Source organism: Lytechinus variegatus, chromosome 14 (genome assembly GCF_018143015.1).
Source record: "Lytechinus variegatus isolate NC3 chromosome 14, Lvar_3.0, whole genome shotgun sequence".
In the NCBI taxonomy this organism is placed as follows: domain Eukaryota; kingdom Metazoa; phylum Echinodermata; class Echinoidea; order Temnopleuroida; family Toxopneustidae; genus Lytechinus; species Lytechinus variegatus.
In genome coordinates this window covers 21,488,859-21,507,045 of record NC_054753.1, presented here as the reverse complement: position 1 = coordinate 21,507,045, position 18,187 = coordinate 21,488,859, and the positions used below count along the sequence as shown (strand labels likewise).

Below are 18,187 nucleotides of genomic sequence, written 5' to 3'. Positions count from 1 at the left end.
ATTATTATTATCGTCATCATGATCATTATTATGATTATTTGTATTATTAACAATATAATTATCATCATCTTCTTCTATTATTGTTTATTACATATGCAATTCGGTAGTTCTTGTTATAGTTATTTGTTTCGTATACATTTAGGTTACTATTTGATTACAGGGTGGATTTCAGTTTCGCCCTCTTCTTTGTAATTTCAATACTAACAGACCTTCTAATCAAACCTTTTATTTTCATTTTTCCGAGGAGAGGAGCACCTTCCAGCTCCTTTTCCCCGATAAGAGTAAAATGACGTCATCTGACAGAAATTGCTATCCACCGATTTCCATCGAAAATCCACGATTGCTTTCGAAAGGCCCGAACTCCGTCCTTCGGCCCTCGGGTTTTGTCTCCTTCCGAATACCCGTGACAAGGTAATGGATACTATTTATGTCTATGGAAATCGATGTCGATCTTGTTTATTGCTTCATATTAGCTGTTATCTTTCATATGTTTCGAAAGATGTATATTTCAGCTAACTATTCGAGCTGTTATTTTCATTTCTTTATGCAGGAGATCTCTACCAAACACGGTAAACAACGGCTGGTCCTGACGTGGGACTACCGTACTAGTGCAAAGTTGCCATGAGCTATTCTAATCCACCGAAGGGGAAAGGCGTGTATTTTCAGCAACAACCCCATCCACAGTATCCTTTTCCTGCTATAATTCATTTGCAAATGTCAGACATAGCTATCATTGAGCATTGTATCCACTCGTTTCCTATATATCTACGTTATTCTTAATTCTAAATGCCTGGTCATCAGAAATTATGCCACCATACTGTTCTCATATTTTTCTATTGCCGGTGATTTGTTAGTGTTACGCAGTTTGTACACGCATGCACATGTATGACGGAACTGTGTGTGAATCAATGGCGAGGTGAAAATTTTGCCGGTGCTCTACCGGCATTTCAGTTTAGCAGCTTTTTGCAAAAGCTCCATAAATTGTAACCCCACCTTACTACCTGACAAGTAGATCTATCATCTAGTTGAGTAATGACCTGATCTATTTATTTGTCAATGAATCAATTAGGCCTACAGTAACATTGCATTTGGCCAACCATTCATTCATATCGTGATTTTACAAAATTTTTAGGCAGCTTGCAAGACACACACATGACACAGGGACACACATAACCCAGGGAACTCACGCCCGCATAGCGGGCGGGAGCCCAGGCATGCCAGGGGCCGATTGCACGAAAGGGTCTTTGCAAGGACCGTCTTTCGTGTCGCCCATCTTTTATGATGCGCCATGTGAAATGCATTTTAAATAGATCATCTGCAAACATATTTCATTCGTCCGTTAACACAAACAAAATATTTGTGTGTAAAATAATGAATTAATGTGATATATCATGATATTGTATAAAATTTGATTTAAAAGCAAACTAACGAATCTTATTCTTTGTCATAAATTTCAGAAATACCCCGCTTATAGCGTTTCATAAAAGATGGGCGACACGAAAGACGGTCCTTGGAAAGACCCTTTCGTGCAATCAGCCCCAGGACCTTACGTGTAATTTGGCATACTCCCTGACAAGCGTGAAGTATGGTCAAAATAATTCTCCGAATAAATAGTTAAAACAGAAATCAAGCACTTACCACGATTATATGCATGAAGGTCTAATGAGTGGCAGTTTCCTGACATCGGGGCACAAACTGGAACCTCAAAAAAAACGAAAAGTTCTCTCCTTCCACCCCCGTCTCGATCGGCCATTTTTGTTATGAATCGTAACAAAATGGCCGATCGAGACTGGGGTAGAAGGAGAGAATTTTTCGTTTTTTGGAGGTTCCAGTTTGTGCCCAGATGTCAGGAAACTGCCACTCGTTAGACCTTCATCCATACATGTATAATCGTGGTAAGTGCTTGATTTCTGTTTGAACTATTTATTCAGAGAATTATTTTGACCATACTTCACGCTTGTCGGGTGAGTATGCCTAAAGGCTTTACACGTAAGGCGGGAGTTCCCTGGGTTAGGACACACACTGACACAGACATTCTGGCTTTCTGCTGTGCTGGTCATGTCTGTTTGCACTGGTCTTGCCCCCCAAAATTCACTAATTTGGTGAATATTCTCTTTAAATTAAGTATTATTAACATGTAGATGTAGACAAAGTATGGTCAACGGTAGATCTAGACTAGAGTAAAGTGCCCAAATATCACTAGATCTATCAGACACAGATCTATTCTCTAGACATGCTTGCTAGACTAAAGTAAGCATATTTTATGTTGAATATTAATGTAACATAAAATAGAATTTAAAAAATTATGGTAAACAGAAATTATTCACTCACTACCACACACCGAACGATTGTCCAGACCATAGACTGTGTACAACGGATAGATCGTCTCCGCACAGCGATTCGAAGACCGCTGATTGGTCAATCGCGCAGATCATGTCATGACCACGTGGTCCCAAAAATAATTCCTTCGGACTGCGTGCTGAAGTATTGATAGCGATAACGATATCCGGTCACGTTGTGTACCCGGTAAATGGTCTTGGTTCGTGATCAGATCGCTCCGGTATTGGTCGAAAAGTAACAAAACTCTGCAACTTCATGCATATTCACGCGACGCTCCGGAAGCCAATTGACTTTGTGCACGTTGCGATAGACTACAAATTCCAACGAACACGATGACATATCGACATATAGACGCTAATTCGTAAGATTTTGACAGAAAAGCAAGAAGTAATCTAAATTTGCTTACCTGTGCAGTATCGGTGAGAAAACCTCAAGGTAAATGAAATATTGCACCATCAGATAGAGTAAAAGTTACTCTTTCATATTGGTCATTTATTTTGTATACAATATTTTGTTAAGTAAATTTCTGGCCTGAAAATGTGCCTCAAAACTGAATTTTCTTCCTCTGTTTTCTTTTGCAAATTGTGCAAAACTTTATTTTGAGCCTCAATGAAATCCATATCACCATAAAGCTGAACTTCTGTACTTTCTCACAATGGCACTTTTGATATGCGGCACCTTTTAATCGGGCTAGATCACACTTTTCCCACCAAGGTACAAGACAAGATTTCTGAAATTCTTATTTTAAACCTGTATCATTTTAAAGCATACATGTTCAGCTTTATCATATTGTAAAAATCATTTTGGCTCAAACAAAAATAAAGTGTGACAATAGCAGCTTTTGTCAGGTAAAAATATTTATTTTGTACCATATTTTAGATCAAAATTTTAACCTATATTACAAAATCTTTGAATAAATCCAAACACATGACCTGAAAGAATGATTCTTCTTCTTTACAATGGTACAAAATTCATGAAATTCGATGCACAATTAGAGCAGCAATGACCGAATGAAAAGAGGTGTTTTGGTCCGCATCAAGCTCATTAAATATGCAAAACATGTCAAGTCATGAAGATCACTTGGGTGAAAGAAGCCACTTTCTTGGGACCTGCAGTCTGACTGTTCACTGTGTACCAGAGCTTGTTTTTGCCGAAAATCGGACGCAGTTTCCAAATATCGGATGCGTAGAGTTGTGCGCCACAATAAATTTCAGTGATTGAAATTGCACCCTAAGTAACATTAGACCCCAAAATAATTGCGTACTTGTTGATAAAATAATTTATTTTAGCTGCCCAAATGACGATTTTAATTATTACTATTAATAATTTAGATATAGTAATCAGTAAATAATGATAATTTACTTACCAAACGTACCCGGTACCTCTTTCGGCTCAGAACATCGGCATCTTCGCTCAGCTGTACGAGCGCTTCATTTTATCACGATGTTCCATCAAGTAAGTAGCTGGAAAATAATTCCGGCGGCTAGCTCAGCTCTGCGCTGCACAATACACACACCCAGGCATTGAGTGTACTGTAGTCAGGGGTTTGTAGTGGTCTGGTATGTTGACCCACCCACGGTTCATGACCATGCAGCGATCCCCTGGCGTCTTTTTTTTCTTTCCTTTTGTCTTTGACTCCATTTTTGTCTCACCTGTATAGCAGTGTGTGAGACTATAGGCACTTTTCCGACGGTGTCGGCGTCAACACGTAATCTTAACTTAAGGTTAAGTTTTTGAAATGTTTTTGAAATGACAGCATAACTTAGAAAGTATATGGACGTAGTTCATGAAACCTGGCTATAAGGTTAATCAAGTATTACTGAACATTCTGCCTGAGTTTCATGTCACATGACCAAGGTCAAAGGTCATTTAGGGTCAATGAACTTAAGACCTTGTTGGGGGAATCAACATCAAAATCTTAACCTAAGATTAATTTTTTGAAATGTCATCATAACTTAGAAAATATATAGACCTAGTTCATGAAGCTTGGACATAAGGTTAATCAAGTATCTCTGAAAATCCTGCATGAGTTTCCCGTCACATGACCAAGATCAAAGGCATTAGGGTCAATGAACTTTGGCCAAATTGGGGGTATCTGTTGAATTACCATCATAACTTTAGAAGTTTATGGATCTGATTCATGAAACTTGGACATAATAGTAATCAAGTATCACTGAACATCCTGTGAAAGTTTCAGGTCACATGATTAAGGTCAAATGTCATTTACATGTAGGGTCAATGAAATTTTGGGTCTGCATGCACTCATGAAATGTTGAGTAATTTCAGAAACGCCTACCCGGGAGTCACAATTTGGGTCTCAAAAGTCTTGAAAGTAAAGTCAGCCAGCGACGCGGTCAAAAAATTTCGCGCGGCGGATTTATTAAAAAAAATGTTGAGGGAAGGGGACTGAATCAGCCCCCCCCCCACCAGTCTCCTTAGAGATTTGAAGGAAATTCATTCCCCTTTGAATTTCTGACACAAACCAAGTTTTCTTGTCCATGTAAACAATATGCAACTGGGGTTCCACAACAAGTATGTGAGAAATTGGCAAGTTTGAAGAAGTAAATGGGGAGTTTGATGACACTAGTGTTTGTCATTAATTTGAGCAAACTGTCCAAAGAGTGCAGCAGTGGGGCCCTTGGCACTGCTAAAAAATAAAATGATCAAAAAATTAAATTTTAAATTTTTTCATGTTCAGCTGTTAACTCTCAAACTTTAGATTTTATGCACTAAAAATATAAAAAGAGTTTCTCAATTTTCTTCCTTCAGTTGATATCTCTAAATTATAATCTTGTTTTGTGTTGTACAGGCTGTCATGTTTATTAAAACTTTGTCCCTCACCCCTACGATGTTATTCTATTAAAGGATGGTCTGGGCTGAATGTATAGCTTGATAAAGAGAATACAATATACCGAGCAAAATAAATTTCATCAAAATCGGGTGACAAATAAAGTTATTGAATTTTTAAAGTTGAGCAATATTTTGTGAAAACAGTCATCATGAATATTCATTTGATTGGCTGATGATGTCACATATCCACTTGTTCTTTTGTATTTTATTATATGAAATTAGGTTTATTTTTTCATCCAAGAACTAGAAAAATTTGATTGACAACTGATTTAGTGCATTAGTTATTGCTGCAACTTATTTAATTATAAGGGAGACATATTATTCCCACAAGTATGAAATAATGAAAAAAATGTGATTTTATGTAATATAAGAAATTGAAAAGTGGAGATGTGACATTATCACAAAATATTGCTAAACTTTAAACTTCAATAACTTTATTATTTGTTATCTGATTTTGATGAAATTTTCTGCATTTTGTTCAGTGAATTCTAATCTATGTATTAAGATATAAATATTTTCAGCCCCAACCATCCCTTTAAGTGCCTTGTTATTAGTATAGGAGGGAGTTCTCATTTGATGATATTGTTTAATGTTAGGATATCAAACCATGATGACATTGCATAATGAAATGTTTATTGTCAGTTCCACTCAAGAAAATTTTTATTGAGATATTATGCTCTTCAGAACTTTCACGGATCATCCCCAGGGAATAATTTTACTTCTCAAATTTGATTAGGATTTGTGGTTGTTAGAGAAAAGCTTTCAACTATAGGTGGTTTCAAACCGCCTCGATCACAAGAATCCCTGTTAAATTACGAGAACTTTTTAAGGCTAAAAAATACCCGTTAATTATTCCTGCATTCACACCGCCCTGAAACACATCCTTCGGGATAAGTTCCAGAAGTTACGAGCATGCGCAGTATGGTCTGATAAGCAGGCAAGGCGCGAGATTCAAAATCACTAGCCCAGCAGCCACCCACGCCGCCGCGCCCAACGACACGCTGGGCTAAAAGTTCCCGTAATTTGCTTTCACATCGCCAAAATACCTGCGACCTTGGAAAAATCCCCACGAAAGTTCTCGTAATTTCGCCAAGTACCTACTATTTAGCGGGTATTTTCTTTCGGGGAAATTACGCGTAGTTTGCTTTCACATTACCAAAATACCTGGTATTTTCTGATCGGGGTAAATTTCCCGATCAGAGAATACCTGGAACTGGCGAACTTCGAGGCGGTCTGAAACCACCTTATGTTCTGTAAATTTCTATGTCAAAAATTGCTACATTTATAAGTGAAATTTTGTGTAGCGGTCAAACAATTATGTGGAGCAAATTGTGATTCGATACCAGAAAAAATTATTCCCTGATCCCATTTGTGTACTTGTAGTGCTGAAGCTTTTGTCCACCATGGATTTAGTCAAACCAAGTGACAATTCACTCTTACAGTACTCTTGCTGAATAATGATCACTGAGGTGAAGATAGATGAAGTTGGAGACAGAGTTCTTTTTTTTTTCCTTTGGTGGACCAATCCCCTGGCCTCGCAGATGAATGCTTTAAAAACCTCTCATGTTTATAATTTCATTATCAATGATATGGGCAGCATTCCATCCCATTGTGTTCAGTATTTAGGATATATTTAGGCTTAAACTAAAGTGCAGCTTTCTGCCCTTCTGAACCAAGTAATTAATCCCTTGGTGATCTCTATGGTATTCATTTTACACCGGGTTACTTGGGTGTTTTCCTATTTCTTTTGCTTGGTAACATTAACTGGAAAGATGTTAATTTTTTTTGGGGGGGGATAGAAATAGCAAAATAAACAAAAAAAATCAGATATTAGAAACTGTCAGCGCACGACAGTGGCATTGGTCCAATGGTCCCAGTTCCAGACCAGTAAATATTGCTCTCAGGTAAGTACATGTAGTTTTTCAGGGAGAAAAAAGGCAGATATTTTAGTGCAACTTGACAAGTTAAAAAAATATCAAACAGATATTTTTTTCTCTTTTGTAAATTAAACAAACTGGCTCTGTTGTCCTGAATTATGTTGTGAGCGTGTGGGTAATTTTGTTATATACAGTATATATATATATATATATTTTTTTTTTCTTGGGGGGGGGACAACAAGCAATAAAAGAAGCAAAATAAAATCAAAACTTTTTCTAATATTTTTCTTTATTATTGGGACCATTGTATTTGAGGTTCCAGTAAAAAAATTGAAAAATTAGGTATCTACTTTATCCACACAATCAGGACGGACCAGTAGATAAAAAGGGTTAGTGTGGAGCCTTATTATGTGCAGAATACTCTTATGATGTTATTTCATCTTTCATTTTCACATATGAGTCTTGCGAACAATGCCATTCAATATGTTTGGCTCTTCCTGATTAATGTTTGATAGACTACTGTACCACACCCATGCTAGTAATAAATCTATTTGGAGGCCAAGGAAAGGGAAGTTCCATGCCAAGGTCATTTTATGTCTTAAAAGAAAATGGAAGGAGAAAGGTTGCATGTTTCGTTAGTGGGCTGTGGATTGGATTTTTTATTTGTCATCAAATAATGAGTTTATGTAGGGGGGGAGGTGGCTAAAAGCTAAGTGCCCTAACCCACTTTAGTTTTACCCAGCATGTACATGTATATCGCTGCTAGATTTTTTTTGTAAAAACCTACATATACCTAGCTCAGAATTTTTTCATACCTACATATGTATGTTATAATTCGAGGTGTCTGTGATGACCCTCCCCCTTCTCCCGCACTCACAAAATTATGTGATTTTTCTTAGTGATGAACCTCTCTATATTTGGAATCTACTATGCATAAACTACTTACTTAATGTTGTATATGTATCATCTAACATGCCTTTGGGTTGTCTCTTTTAGAACAACCTTTGTTTTTAATAAAGCTGAAAGAAAAGTATGAATTAAAACAGGCTACATGAATTGCAGACAATTATATCACAAAAGTTTTAATTCCAAATCTAGGTTTTTTAAGCATGCCCATCTGACACTTTCTTTAATGACAAAAAGAAGCTGCTGAAAACTGCTTATCTAAAAAAAGAGCCAATGGAGTAAAAAAGAGAGTCAAAAGGGGCCTAAGCTTTCAATCCTAGCAGAATCTTCTTCGGAGGCAAAATGACAAACATATGGGCTATTCCACGGTTACTCACGTTACATTTGGAGACACCTTGACTCATACTTGGAGCTGTAACTTGGGAAATTTTATTATGCTCCTGGCAAATCTTTGGAATGTGTCGGTTACTCACGTTACATGATTTGGACATACATAAAATGAAAAGTCGACATAAGTGAAAAGCAGCGTCGGAATTACACGGGGGCGACGGGCGATTCGCCCCCATGACAGCCCAAATCGCCCCTAAAAATTCTCAAAACCCATTGGTTTGGGGCGACTTTTTATTTTAGAATCGCCCCAATAAAATACCATCGACAATGCAAAAAATACTTCACACAATTAAGTTCCCCGGCGGCGGAGCAAGCGCATCTTTTATATCGCCCTTGCCAGCTTCAAGTTGCAATATCCGAGCCTTCCGCAACACCGGAAGCTTCGCGATCGTAAATAAACGCGCAATGCAATATGGGATGCGGAGTACGCATAGTCTTTAGCACAGGCTTTTTAGAATTGTTGACGCACTTGCCGCATGGCTTATGTATATGTATGCGTGCACGATTAGACTGCACAGCTGGTAACGAGACCACATGCATCGTGCGGTATGTGTACTAGGCGGTGTAAGCAATTAGCTCTGCTTATCGACATCGTCAAGTCGGAGTGCGAGATGGATAAGCAGCGAAGCCATATCGTACATGTATAAATTTAAATATCTGGAAAGCTAAAATCAAGTAACTTTCAATTTACGATAAGCACAGTTTCAAATTGCCAAGTGCGTCTCTTTTTCAATAGCATGGTTTCTCCATACTTCACCATGTGCAATATCTAATGCACACATTTCCCATTTGGGATATCACAATTCTGTGATATCGTAATTTTAATTGCTCAGGAAATAAATCCCTGTTCACAGCACATACGATGTGCAAGTCTTTTATCCTCACAGTCGCTGTCTTTGCTTGTCAAAACGGAGCCTTAATAATCCAAAATCACTTCGCTTATAGTTGTGAATTATAACTTTTTAATTTCTTTCTTGAGGAGGGGTAAATATCAGACAATAAATCATCAAACAAGGCTCAATCTAAACAAAAAAATAGGACGCCGTGCACTTGAGTGTGGTACTTGCATGCTGTTAGCTAGCCAGTTAGAGCTCATGTTCTGTGCCAGAGCTCTGGGTGAGAATTCTATCAGTAATGGCCTAAGTGATGGTGATTTTCTGTTTCAGATAGAGTTTAGATTTCATGTTAATTTTTGAAAACTGTCAAAACACTTTATGATTTCTTCATTGTGATTAATATTTAAGTTATTAATGAATACATTTTCACCGATTTTAGACTCTCCCAGAATGAAAGGAATTTTCTATGGAGATCTGCGTTTTTAAAATAACTTGCGAAAAAAAATTAAGGTACTTGAACCTACAATATTATGTACATAGCCTGTGGCTATGTGTCAGAATTTAAACCTTTTGAATAGACTGAGTAAGACATTGATTTCATTTCTTTAACATAATTTATATGCAATCCAAGTGCACTTCATAGTCACAAGCACTCACCCACACCCATGATTCTAACCATGAAAAAAAAAAAAATTAATTTATTATTTGATCTGAATTCTCTCTCTCCTTTATGTTTGTTTTATTCATTAATTTTATTCAGATTTTTTTTTTGGGGGGGCGGGGGGTTTATTGTTCATGGTTCATGAAAGATGAAAAATAAATAAGCCCATGTGTGTGTGGTTGTAAAGGGGATGTGGAGTGAGGGTGTCAAAACACACTTAAACATTTAAATCTGATTTTTTAAATGTTTGAATAAGCCATTTGGGGCCTCGATTGGCTCAAATCTGAAGTGTGTGAAGCTGATTATTGTAAGGCCTTTAGGGCATTCCCCCACCACCAGGAGATAAAAAAAATGTTCTGAGCTGTGAGGCGTCAGTGAGTCTCGTAATGTCAAAAGGTAATATATATGCGATAAAAAAAAGTAGCCCCATGAATTTGAAAATAGCCCCAAGATATTCAGTGGTAGCCCCAATGTAAAAAAAAGTAGCCCCTAAAAAAAAAAAATTAATTCCTACCCTGGTGAAAAGTCTCCTCATACAAGGTTTTTATGAACGTTGATTATATCCATTTCAAAGAAGTATATTAGGCAGACAAATTTTGTATATAATTAAAAATATTAAAGAACACATGGTTTTTACTTGGGGTGCAGATAATATGGTTACGTTACGGTTACTCACGTTACATTTTGTCTATGTATGGTTAACAACACACGTGTCATTAAAAATTAAATAATGTGTGTAAAATTCATTGCTAGGAACATCAAAAAGAGATTTCATACCAAAAATTGGAACAATTGGAGCTTTATTAGGGAGTAAGGGGGAAAAGTATGATTTTGCTTAATAACTATGCATAAATTAGCATAATCGCTCAATACCAATTTGCATGAAATAAATTACTGTATAGTATTGTAGATTATGTCCAAGACAACCTGCGCGCAATTTTTCGGCGTGAACGTGCGGCCAATGGCCAAGATCTCAAGGGGGGCCTCCCAGGCCCCCCCCCCCCCCCCCCCCCCCCCGGGCCATATCAACTCCCAAAATACCCCAGCCTAGATAGGGTTACAGGTAAGGGCATTCAAGGTGTTGTTCTCTTTAAAGTTTGGTTAATCGAAACCAAGTCTTACTAATGCACTCTCGCATTGTGAATACTTCTACTAATATTCAATTTTTTGTGTGATTGTATGACCACTGATATTTTTAAGAACAAAGAGTCACATCAAAGAGTTGTACCCTGATTTTGCTTTTAATTAAAAATAACTTCATAACTCACCATGAGACTTAAAACTTGACATCCCACAGAAAATGTTACCTAACTGAATAATTTTTACTGGTTACTCACATTACATGATGGTTACTCGCGTTACAAAGTTACTCATGTTACAGTTTTTCTTCATCATTTTTTTTTTAAATTGTACTTATTAATGATTTTGATAGTCATCACTGTGTCAAAGATTGTTTGAATAAAGAGAATTTAAAATCCCACCAATTAACTGTGAAGAATTTTTCTCTCAGAAAACAAAGTCATTTTTTTGGTTACTCGTGTTACATCACCTGAGCAGGTTGCAATATTCATTTTTCAATGAGTACTACAAATTTACTTGAAAAGCTGTTGTTTAATTTAAGTAATTTGACTCTTCTCAATGTCTAAAATATATATTAAGTGGTATGTTGTTGCAATGACAAAATAGTAATAAGGCATATTTCATTTTTCACTATTTTTCTTGTATTTTGGTACAGAATGGAAGACACAACTTTTGACCATTTTTTTCCAAAGTATACATATGAAAATAAACTTTTTATTTCTTATTCCTGAAACTATCATGCATGAAGGACTTACAGTATTAAAAAATTAAAGAAAATATTGAATTTGAATTTTTAAGCTCATGTCCACTAACCTTTGGAATTGCCCATATGTTTGTCATTTTGCCTCCGAAGAAGATTCTGCTAGGATCGAAAGCTTAGGCCCTTTTGACTCTTACTTTCTTTAATGAAACGCACTCAGGCCTTTGCCTATTTCCTAGGTAGAGGCTATTACGAGTCAATGTGGATTGTCCACCACGGCTACCTTCCCGCATCTCTTTAGTTGCCACATACATGTACATCCGATGGGAATTTAAAACAAATTAAAGCTTATTGAGAGGGTATAGGCGGTTTGTATTCTTGCCGCATCGCAACAGTTGAAGATCGCTATATTTTTTTCCAAATTTCCTGCCAGACTCAATTTGGCGTACAGAATTTAGTTTGGCATACAGAATTTAGTTCAGAGGCTTAGGTGGATAGTTTGTTTTGATTATTTTATTTTCAAATATATTTTTTAACCGCCATTGTAAAAAAAAATACAGATAGATAGAACATTTCATGTAGTTCCATAACATTCAGATTCAAAAACATCAGCAAATCACAAACCAGAATACATAAAGATAAAAAATGATTAAAAATTTGAAAAAAAGGGAAAGAGACAGAGTACATGTCTGTAGTGTATACTTAAGTATGTTACAAACAAACTATGGAGGGAAGACCAAAAGCCACAAGGAGTTATTGAGGGTATTCCCAGATTACTGACATACATTGCAAACAATGTACAATCCAAATCTGTGGTAGTACATATTGGTGGAATTCCACGTTTGTATGCCCTTTAGGAATGGCAAAATAATTCATTAAAATCAAGGAAATGGAACTCGACAAGTTGCAGAAATAAAAGGGGTACAGGCCAAGGCTCCAAAGTGTTATCCATGTACCATACTGTAGATATGGAAGTTGATGGGGAATCCCCACCTTTTTTTACCAGCACACCCATGTTCATTAAAATACAATGCGTAGTCTTATACCATTTTCATAAACCTATCCTCCAATTAGCCGCCTAAGAGAAATGCGGATAATTCAATAAAAATTGCGTTCATAAACTCTGAAAATAATCCGCACAATTTTTTTTAAAGGAGGATAATCATTCTGGCAACCGCACACAACCCCTCCGATGCGGTTGCGTTGGAAAAGGGTGACCTTGTGACCGCTCCATGGCAATTATCCGCATTATTTGGAAATGTGTTCATAAGGTCAAAATCTGGTCCCGATGCTGCTATTATGCGGATAATTGCAGCATCAAAGTAATGCGGATAACTCTGGTCCTCCTTTAATTTTACGACCAAATTATGCTGCTATTAGCTGCATAATTGGGTTTATGAAAGGGGTATTATATAGCCAGTGTTCCCTCATAAAACCATCCTAAAGATGTGGTTTTGAGGTTTGCGTTGACAGTTAGGTTTAATTCCTCTTGTATTTTTATGTGTGTGGGGGGGGGGGTGGCTGCTCTGATATAATGATTTAACACCCCCCCCCCTTTAAAAAAAGCTGAAAGTTATGAACATGAATGGATTAACTAATCAATCTTTCTCATGTACAAGAATAATTGGTTTTTACATTTTATTGACTTGTAGTATCATTGTAAAATAAAGCATTTTGTTTATTTTTTGTTCAATTTTTTTACTATTGCGGAACGATACAAGAGCTTTATCCAATTACTCTCTTGAATCAAATTTGTGCAATATCCTATATCAGTTTAAACGTGTAAAAATGTGATATTTCCTTTATTTTATCAGGACAATAAAGCTCGGTAGAATTGCTTATTCATTTAATCCCAATCAGTTTTTGTTTTAAGTAGAAGAAAAAGATCATTTACATGTATGAATTATTTGAAGCATATGGCAAAATGCAGGAAAGAGATATGCCGGTTAGCTCGAGATTTTCTGACGTGCTACACGTGGATCTAAGAAAAATGCTGGTCTAATGACATGCAGCGAAATGCATGCATTAGGAATTTAAAGTAGCCATATGGGAGATCTATACAGCGATCTCAGTGCATGTGGCAGTGTGATGCTCTGTTGAGCACTGTATAATCCATGCATTTCCTGTAGCATGAGTGTGCCTAGCAAAGCAGACTGGTAACATATATTAGCAACCTAGCAGATTGCTCGTGCATACTAAATTACCTCTGAGCAGGGGTTACCCCGAGTGCTACCAGCCTCTTACCGAAGCAATCTTCATGTGGATGTTTGAATAGATTTGTCTGTCTCTTTGCTAGTGCAGCTACGTTGAATTGTTTCCAATCCCCCTCCCCCCCTCTCTCTCTCTTTCTCCGACAACAAAATCTTTGAAAGACAACAATATTGACAATAACAATCAAGCAAATTTTATATTTATGAAAGAAGTCTTATTGTATCCATCACTTGACTGGCAGGGTGATTCGACTACATAATTAAAGGACTCCATGAAGCCATTAGATACATGTAGCATAAATGTATTACTAATGAAAATGAATTTAAAAAATACACCCCCAAGAAGAAATGAATAAATAGATGAATAAATAGATGAATCAATCGATTGTTTAATCAATTAATGAATTGATTAATTGATGAACAATAAAATACAATACTTGAAATTTAAAAATAATCATATAAAAATGATAAATCAATAATTACAAAAAGAAGTGTTTTTTTTTATAAACTATCAAAAGAAAGTTTTAAGGAAAATACTAAAAAGGCGTGAGAAGAAAGGAGTAATTGTGGTTTAGATATGACTAAACTTTGATGAGGCCTTCTGAGAACACCCCCCTTTGGTCATGTATCTCTTAGTATCAATGTGTGTACGTCTAAAGGTCAACAAACTTTCCGATTCGCTCAATGGTAATGTTACATGTATCTCGTTCTTGACTGCACTGAGAAAGAAATGTACTTGTGATTTTCTTCCAATGGTGGGGGATTTTAATATGAAATTTTGTTATGTGCTCTGATCCTTTGAAAATGAAAATATGCATGGGTAAACATGTAATTACAAAAAAAATATAGACATGGATATTTCTGAATGACCTGATAATACTTTTTGAGTGGTGTTGAATGCATGATATTTAGTGCTATGCTTGTTTTATTTTTCTCTGTTCGTATCTGTTTGTTTGGGTTGACTTGGCCCTTTAAATTTTCAGGGTGAAGAGTGACAATTATTTAATAGATAAGTCTTGCAATAGACAAGAACCACAAACTTTATGATTTGTAGTCAAAGGTCTATCCACCAAACAACAAAAATGTTCACAAAATTTACTGAAGGCAGATTCACGATCTTGCTATCTTTCTGTGAAGATAAATTACATTTACATCTTTTTACATGGCATGCATCGTGCAGTGTCGTTGAACCCTCATTTACTCAATACAATACAATGCATACAATAAATCTGTTGACCAAGAATCTGATTCCATTTCAATAAGAATCTATTCCAATGTATGCAGTGCATGGGTGAATCCAAGGTCACTTGCATGGAATTATACATCCTTCTACGTACACATTCTGTAACATGTAGTGCCTGTTACTGGCATTCATGAAAAAGGCGTCAGCTTTGTGTACATGTACGTGTACATTCAGAACAAATACCTCTTCAGTCATTGAACATGCTGACTGGAAGTGACTTTGCATTTTTCTCTTGAACGACTAGTATTATGTACTCCCCTAGATGCTTGTTTGTGTAGGGGTATGCATGTAGCAACAAGGAGGAAGGGAGCAAACGCCCCCTGTGAATATTCAAGTCATGACTGAAAAAAATGATAAAAAAGAAAAGTGAGTCATGGGTTGTATAAATTGATACTACCCCTGATTTCCCTTATAACTATTGAAGAAAGTGATGTCAAATTAAGATCCCCCCTCCCCGACAATTGAAATTACCCTGGTACCTCCCCCTTCCCCTCCTGGAATATATGTTGGGCTTATATCTTTGCATTACAGTGCTTTCATTTATTTAGTCATTTAGATTATTTTCTGGAAGTAGTTGCAGAAGTTTAGTTTTCTGATTTGATTGAGTTGGAATTTGTTTTCAGTCTGTTTTGTTTTCTGTTAATTTTGATAATTTTTTTATTGAACAGTTTGACAGATGTCCATTTAGTGAAACAATGATTTGATTTTTTTAATTAAGGCACCATACAGATGAATTGTATAATTCTTTTTGTATGTGTTTTTGTTATATGACCTATATATTGTGTTGAAATCCAATTTTAACATCCTTGTTTGAAGCCATCATATTCCAAGTCCCTATTTTCTTTCTTTTTCCAAATTTCATTGATATATTAAAAGAAAGGCTATCACTGTTGTACCTTTTAGTATTTAGATTTGATGTGCAGCTGATTGAAATAAACTACTATTAATTGTTGATTTCCAAGAGATCTAGACACAAATGTATTTAATATGTTCTTGAAACAAAATTTTCCTGATATTACTTGACAGTAACAGTGTCCATTTTTACTGAGGATATTCTTGGTGAATGAAAATGATGTTAATACAGTTAGATTTGAAGACAGACCTCTCCGATGTGTGCTTGTCTGCAGGCATAGACCCTGATATAAATTTTGATCAACAAGTGGGTCTCCACAAAAGACTAGCACACTTGAAACCTTGCTGTTCAATTGAGCAAGAGAGCCTTCAGTATACAAGTCATAGTAGGCTGTGTATTCAGGCCATGTATTAACCCAAGTAAAGGGTTTGCACAGCAGACTAGTGTGCTTACCAGAGACAGTTTCTCGTATTCATGCTTGGTCTGGATGTGTAGACTAGTCACTGAGATTCTAAACATAGCAAGAGTAAATGTAACCACACATTCCTGAAGAGCTTGCCTATGCCTATCAATTCATAATACACTGTATCTCAGTGGAGCTTTCAAGGGGCACCTGCTTTTCCCCTTTCATGTGCAATATCATTATTCATTCCTTTACTTACAATGTACATTGTATGTTCATAGAAAAAAATATATACATTTCATATCTTTTCTAGCTTGGACCTTTTCATGAGATGCAAAGCACATTGAACAGAGAAAAACATAGCACAAATAATGCATATCAAAGTGACAAATTTTATATGGAAACCCCTTCCCGAGATCTCGTCAATGGGTTGCCCGATTACCTCAAAATTTTGCAAAAGGGTCAAGAGTTGTGTAATGTACAAAGTTGTATAGCTAATTTTACAAAAGTTCCTCTATTATTTTTAATTTATGTGAGAAATCAAAAATTGGGGTATTCAATTATCTAATGTATTTCTTTGTTTTTCATCAAGCATTTTCAGATGTGTCTGTGTGGATGTGTGCGTGTTTGTGTGTGGTACTAGTTATTTACACTATTTCAAACATTCATACTTTCTAGAAAAGGATTTACATTAATTTGAAAAGCTCATTTTTTAAAATTATTTTTTCTCTATATCCTACATGGTGTTTAACTAAAGCATCCATATGGATGCTTATGACTAGTTAAAGCAATTAAGTGACTTATCTTGGGTGATTCCTGTCTGACCTAAAAGTTTGAATTAGCTGCAAGAAAAAAAAATCCTGAATGAAGTTGGATGATCCCTTTGAAACAAGATTTCTCCTTTTCCCCCTTGAGAATTACAATAACAATCAGTACTACTGATTTCCTTGGCATTGTCTTTCCATTCATCATGGCAAATTGCTTTGTGAACAACATGGTGCCATAATAGAGGCCAAGTGCCTGTAGAATGGATCACCCCCCCCCCCTTTAAAAAGACAGGGGGAGAGCTGTGCAGACTTGTGTGATTTTTTCATATTGCTTTTTTTTTCTTTTAATTAATTTTTGGTCATCGTGAGATATTTCCTTAACTTAACACTGTGTCAGGAGACATCGCTATCCTCAACAGAGGGCAGACGAAATAGCGAATCGTCCTCGAGCGTTTATACAACAACAAGTAAGTAATCATTCATTATTCCATAACATGGTCTTTAACACACTTGTAGACCCTCAATTGTACCATTCACCATTTAACTGGAAGTCTATGGAAAGTTATGCACAAAAGGTTGCAAACAATTTTATGAAGCATGCTACTTCATGATGCATCCCATATCTTGTTATTTTCTTTTTTTTTCTATTAGAGTTTTCCCGGTCCAGCAATTATCTATATCTAATTTATAGAAGGTTAGGGTAATTTGAATTAAAGAAGGCATCCTGAAAGGATTTTCAATATTTTCTTTTGTCTCGCCTGCATAGCTAAGTTAGACTATACCAGCGACTTTGTTGTCAGCATCAAATCTTAACCTAAGGTTAAGTTTTTGAAATGACATCATATCTTAGAAAGTATGTGGATTAAGGTCATGAAACGTAGGGGTAATCAAGGTCATTTAGGGTCAGTGAACTTAGACCATGTTGGGGAATCAATATTGAAATTTTAATCCAAGGTTAAGTTTTTTGAAATGTCATAACTTGGAAAGTATATGGATCTAGTTCATGAAACTTACACTTAAGGGTAATGAAGTATTACTGAAAATCTTGCCCGAGCTTCAGGTCACATGTCC

The 18,187-nt window shown here is 36.2% G+C and overlaps 1 protein-coding gene across 5 annotated transcripts in view; it reads left to right on the top strand.

The window, feature by feature from the left end:
- Positions 1–313: 313 nt before the first annotated feature.
- LOC121427368 (eukaryotic translation initiation factor 4 gamma 1-like) overlaps positions 314–18,187 on the top strand; it is a 51,985-nt gene continuing 34,111 nt past the window's right edge. For all 5 annotated transcript variants that reach the window (XM_041623727.1, XM_041623726.1, XM_041623725.1 and 2 more), the window contains exons 1-3: positions 314–411; positions 551–683; positions 17,514–17,583. In XM_041623727.1, the coding sequence (XP_041479661.1) occupies positions 622–683; positions 17,514–17,583 (132 nt within the window). In that variant the 5' untranslated portion in view covers positions 314–411; positions 551–621. The remainder of the gene's footprint in view (positions 412–550; positions 684–17,513; positions 17,584–18,187) is intronic.